The sequence below is a fragment of the Cannabis sativa genome, chromosome 4, assembly GCF_029168945.1.
Source record: "Cannabis sativa cultivar Pink pepper isolate KNU-18-1 chromosome 4, ASM2916894v1, whole genome shotgun sequence".
Lineage (NCBI taxonomy): Eukaryota > Viridiplantae > Streptophyta > Magnoliopsida > Rosales > Cannabaceae > Cannabis > Cannabis sativa.
The window spans coordinates 13,187,527-13,193,332 of record NC_083604.1 but is presented as its reverse complement, the minus strand read 5'-3'; the positions used below and the strand labels follow the sequence as shown (position 1 = coordinate 13,193,332).

Here is a 5,806-nt window from a genome sequence, read left to right as displayed (position 1 = left end):
ATTGTATAATAAATTGAAAATAATTTTTTTCATAATAGATAAAATGTATGATTATATAAAAATAAATTATTTTGCACATATATTGTAATAAAATTATATAATGTATACATTAGTCTAAATTGCCCTTATTTGAATGCTTTTTCAATACTAATAAATCTATGTAATGACCGTGTGATATTTTTAATCTATAAACGCTTTGTTTTTCTTTTTAAAAAAAAAAGAAAGAAAAAGAGACCAAACCTCTATTCTATTCTACTCTAGGTGACTCTCTACCCTACCCTTTCTATTATATTATATAAGACCTTATATATATATAAATATATATATTTCATACATAGACAAGGCCACATGCGTAGGTCCTAGAAGTATGCTCTCCTCCCCCTTTTTCTTTTGTTTTTTCTTGATTGAAAAAAAATGAAAAAGAAACAAAAATATGTACATATATATGTTACTTCCCCAATAGCCATTAGCAAGTGGAGACAGATTGAGCTTTTCAAATGTGAATCAAAAAAGTATAAAAGCTGAACATATCAAAGGCTATTATTATTATTATACTTATACAGACAGACAGATACCAAATCTACTAAACAAATTCTGATAATTACTTAGCACATAGAGAATAATAAGAATTGCCAGAAATGTTGCCCATGTTTGATCCAAACGACAATGAAGCTGGTATGAAGCTTTTGGAGGACCTAACCACAAATGCACACCATTTTCAACAACAGGCACTGAAGGAGATACTATCAAACAATGCTGCCACTGAATATCTAAGCAGCTTTCTCAATGGTCACTCTGATATGAAGCTTTTCAAGGAAAGAGTTCCCATTGTGAAGTATGAAGATATCAAGCCTTTTATCAACCGAATTGCCAATGGGGAATCCTCCAACATCATTTCAGCTCAACCAATAACAGAGCTTCTTACGAGGTATAACATCACATATATATATATATATGATATATGACATGACATGTTATGACACATACACATCATGATATGCAGCTCAGGAACTTCAGGAGGGCAACCAAAGATGATGCCTTCAACGCATGAAGAATTGGAGAGGAAGACATTTTTCTATAACCTTCTTGTGCCCATCATGAACAAGTATACATGTGATTGAATATGAAGCTTTAGTATTCCAGTTATGATCTTTATATAGTTGTGTAATAATATAATATGTGTGTGTATATTGACAGATATGTGGGAGGGCTGGACCAAGGAAAAGCCATGTATCTTCTGTTTGTGAAACCAGAAGTGAGTACCCCATCTGGCTTGAGGGCGAGGCCTGTGCTGACAAGCTATTACAAGAGTGATAACTTCAGAAAAAGGCCATTCAACCGTTACAATGTCTACACAAGCCCCGATGAGACAATCTTATGTGATGACACAAAGCAAAGCATGTACTGCCAATTACTCTGCGGTTTACTCGAACGAGACCATGTTCTCAGAGTTGGAGCAGTTTTCGCCTCTGCTTTTCTCAGAGCCATTAAGTTCTTGGAGGATCATTGGGAAGAGTTATGCTGCAACATAAGATCTGCCCAGTTGAGCCAATGGATCTCTGATCCAACTTGTAGGAATGCCGTGTCATCATTAATGCTCAAACCAAATCCAGAACTGGCTGACTTGATCGAAACCCAATGCAGGGAGAGGTCATGGGAAGGTATCATCAAAAGGGTTTGGCCCAAAACCAAGTTTATTGAAGTTATTGTCACAGGGTCCATGGCTCAATACATCTCGACCCTGGAATTCTACGGTAGAGGCCTTCCTTTGGTATCGACCATGTACGCTTCCTCCGAATGTTTCTTCGGCATTAACTTCAAACCACTAAGCAAGCCATGTGATGTCTCTTACACTCTCATTCCCACCATGGCTTACTTCGAGTTCTTACCAGTAGTAGCACCAGCAGACAATAATGACCGTAAAGATAGTATTACTGGTTGTTCTAATAAAGAACAAGTAGTAGTGGACCTAGTAGATGTGAAGCTCGGTCACTACTATGAACTCGTAGTAACCACTTTCACAGGTGGTGTGAGTGATGACATTTAAAATTTCCATTTAACTAATTAATTCCCCTGTTTTTTTGGTCTAACTTTTGGTTTATATATATTTATAGGCTTGTATAGATACAGAGTGGGTGACATTCTAAGAGTGAGTGGCTTTCACAACAAAGCACCTCAGTTCAGATTTGTGCAGCGTAGAAACGTGGTGTTAAGCATTGACGCAGATAAAACTAATGAAGAGGATCTGTTACAGGCAGTTGGGAAAGCAAAAGAGGTGGTTGAAGCAGTTGGGTTCTTAGTGACAGAGTACAGTAGCTACGCTGACACGTCATCAATCCCAGGCCATTACGTGCTATTTTGGGAGCTTAAGAGCAAATCAGGAGGAGCATATTCAGAATTGGAGCTGAATCAAGATGTAATGGAGGAATGTTGTTGGAGGGTAGAAGAGTCATTGGACTCTGTTTACAGAAGATGTAGAGCTAAGGACAAGTCCATTGGAGCATTGGAGATAAGGGTTGTGAAGGAAGGAAGCTTTGATGCTTTAATGGATTTTTGTGTTTCACAAGGATCTTCTCTGAACCAGTACAAAACACCCAGATGTATTAAATACGAGGCAGGGATAATAATTTTGGAGTCAAGAGTTGTGGCAAGATTTTTCAGTCAAAAATTACCATCATGGGAGCCTCCTTGCTTTTAGAAGTTTCAAAATTAAACTCTACTTCTGTGTTTGTTAGTTAGTCATGTATGAACGTTTTGGATTATTATTATTATTATTATTATCATTCATTATGTTTTAAAAATTAATTAGTATTAATGTTAATATAGGGGGATGAGTAATAATGAGATAGTGAGATTGGGAAAAAGTGAGCTAATAAGTATACTATCACTTTCTCAACCTCACTATATACCTATCCTTTTCCTCCAATTCATCATCACTTTACGTACACAAATTTAATTTTGTGCGTGTTTGTGTGTTTAACTATAATGCATCGTTTTCTGTAATACTTCTTGTTTTTTTTTCTTTTCTGTTAAATTAAAATTTCAAGTCAAATTCGTTGGAATACGCACGTAATTATATATATGTATACATATATCATATCGATATGGAGGTACAGCACATGTAGAGACTACCTAGCTAACATTATATGCATGGTTGTCTTTGTTGTTGATATTATATAATATTATTGAATAGAAGATTATATTGATCAACAAGAAAGAACATAGAGATCTATGTAATAGATTTAACCGTGAATTGATTGTGTATAGATGATTATGATGATGATGATAAGGCTAAAAGAAGGCCACGATGAGAGGAGAGGAGAAGGGCTATAATAATAAATGATGAAGAAGATTATTAAACAAGTTAAGGTGCATGTGTGTGTAAGAATGGGGTAGGGGACATTGAGAGCTACCCAAGGGGACATAAAACCATTCTTGTGGAATGGATGAAATTTAATAAAAATGGTGATCAATTCAAAACCCAATCCCCTTTCGTTTTTTGTCTCTCCTGCATTTATTGGTTACATGTGCTATCCCTATTATAAGTCTTAACCACCACCATCTTCATTTCATTATATACATCATAAATAAAAAAATATTAGTGTTGTTGTATGGCTCATCAAGTTGTCCAAATTTAACAAATTGTGATTGGTGTAACAAAATTATGTACCAAAACGGTACATACAGTACTGTTGAATTATGCTCATGCTTTAGTCTAGCTCCTAGAGCCCAAGACTAAAATTTTGATTAAAAATTATTGACCTAATAAATATATAAAGCATAAATTAATTAATGATATTAAAATACGCTGGCTGTAGTGCCAACTTATATTTCTATTTTAATTGATGTGGTAGGTTCAATTTAAACAATGAATCTCATAAAAATAAATAAGATTTGGTTGAAATAAACTGTCAAGTCATGAAAGTAAATATCATTATTCTTAAATTACAGATTATTAGGATTTATCACATCATGCATAGCAATATTCTAAATATGCATAGTATTAGAATTTGGACGTATACATACACATATAGAAGAAACAAATGGTGGTATGCAAGTGTATCAATCATTGTCTAATTTGGAAAAAGATGGATGGGATGTATCGATGACACACGTGTGATATGATATATAGTGATGTTGAGTTATATATAGCTTAATTATAGCATATACAAAGTATACATATGAGGTTGGGGAGATTGCATGAGTGAGTATACGTAAAAGTACCAATAATAATATTCATATAAGTAATAGTATATAGTGACAATAATTTTAAAAGAAAGACATTAAAAGTGGGAAGCTACAGCTAGTGCAAGAGTCCAAAGTGGAGATGCCGACTTCTCATAAGTCATGTCCTCTAGTTTTGCCAACCATGGGTCCTTCATGCTTCTACCTTTTCTCCTTACCTATTTCTCATCCTAAATCCATCCACTCCATTCAAATTTTTCATAAAATTTATCTATATATATATATACTAGGTGATTGTTACGTGCCAAGCCACGTAGTGTTAGTTTTATTTAATATTTTAGTTTTTTATTTTAATTAATAATTAAAATAGTATAATTATTTGAATGATTTGTTTTATAAAAATAAAATATGTGTCAGTATATTTAGTAAGTAAAACATAGTTGTGTTATAATAATGTAAGTTATTAATAGTAAAATGTACATTAATCTTCTAACTGAAAAAAGTTCTATTATTTCATTTCATATCTAATAATAGCTACACAACTATATATTTATAGATTTTCACATTCTTTGTAAATTACTAATAAACACCAATAATATTTTCATATTCTAATATTTTTCAACCTTTTCCTCTTGGTGGTAAAATTAAAAATAAAACTAAAAATAAGCACAAACATATAAGGTAAATACTAATTACAGCCTATTTCATCTTCTTTTTATTTTTTTAAGCTATTTTATCTTTTCTAGACATTTTATCTATATTTTTCTTTTTTAAAAAATAAATAAAAAAAATTATTAATATTCTTTTTTAAGATAGGTTTGTTAGAGAGATATGTGGCTAAGATGATTTTTTTAATTTAAAAAGAGATTATTAATATTTAAAAGATTGTTTGATTTTTTGGTTTAATTATTGGGTTTATTTGTTAACGGGAGATGAAACCTAATCGTTAAATTTAACAGAATATTCTTTTATTTTTAAGTATATTCTGTTAAACCAAGAAATGCAGTTAGATAGACACTTTTAATATATACTAGGTGAATGTACGTGCCGAGCCACGTATTGCTAGTTTCATTTAAGATTTTAGTCTTTTTAAGATTTTGAATGTATTTTATTTTTAAAGATTACAAATTTTTTGTTTGAAAAAATTAAATATTTTTATTTGAAATATTATTTAATAATGTATTAAAAATAATATTAGCGTAATTATAAAATTGTAAATAAATTTATTATTGGAGTAGTAGATTATTCTATTTAATTTTTTTTTTTAACCTAGCATTGTAGTTTATATCTATAAATATTCTGTAAAGTATTAATATTATACGAACATCTCCATTTATAAAGCTAAAAAGTGGGTCAATGACAGAATTGGTATATCTGCAATCACACAAAGATAGAAGTGGTATTTCTGCTTCCTATGCTTATCCAGAGAAAACATTAGATAACGTGAGGTTAACTTTAATATATAAAGATTTTTCTTTTTTAAAAAATAAATAAAAAAAATTATTAATATTCTCCAAGATAGGTTTGTTAGAGAGATATGTGGCTAAGATGATTTTTTTAATTTAAAAAGAGATTATTAATATTTAAAAGATTATTTAATTTTTTGGGTTTAATTATTGGG

General features: G+C 31.2%; 1 protein-coding gene across 1 annotated transcript; it reads left to right on the top strand.

Annotated features, from left to right (window-relative positions):
- The first annotated feature begins 342 nt into the window (after window positions 1-342).
- Window positions 343-3,003, top strand: LOC115712176 (indole-3-acetic acid-amido synthetase GH3.17). The gene is made up of 4 exons (XM_030640426.2): window positions 343-928; window positions 1,004-1,105; window positions 1,198-2,024; window positions 2,115-3,003. Exons 1-4 carry the CDS (start codon window positions 639-641, stop codon window positions 2,696-2,698), a joined length of 1,803 nt encoding a protein of 600 aa, XP_030496286.2. The 5' UTR covers window positions 343-638; the 3' UTR covers window positions 2,699-3,003.
- Window positions 3,004-5,806: the final 2,803 nt, after the last annotated feature.

Coding starts and splice junctions, on each gene's coding strand:
- LOC115712176 (XM_030640426.2), top strand. CDS start 639: ATGTTGCCCATGTTTGATCCAAACGACAATGAAGCTGGTATGAAGCTT. Junction 929..1,003: donor ATAACAGAGCTTCTTACGAG/GTATAACATCAC, acceptor CATGATATGCAG/CTCAGGAACTTCAGGAGGGC. Junction 2,025..2,114: donor CGTAGTAACCACTTTCACAG/GTGGTGTGAGTG, acceptor ATATATTTATAG/GCTTGTATAGATACAGAGTG.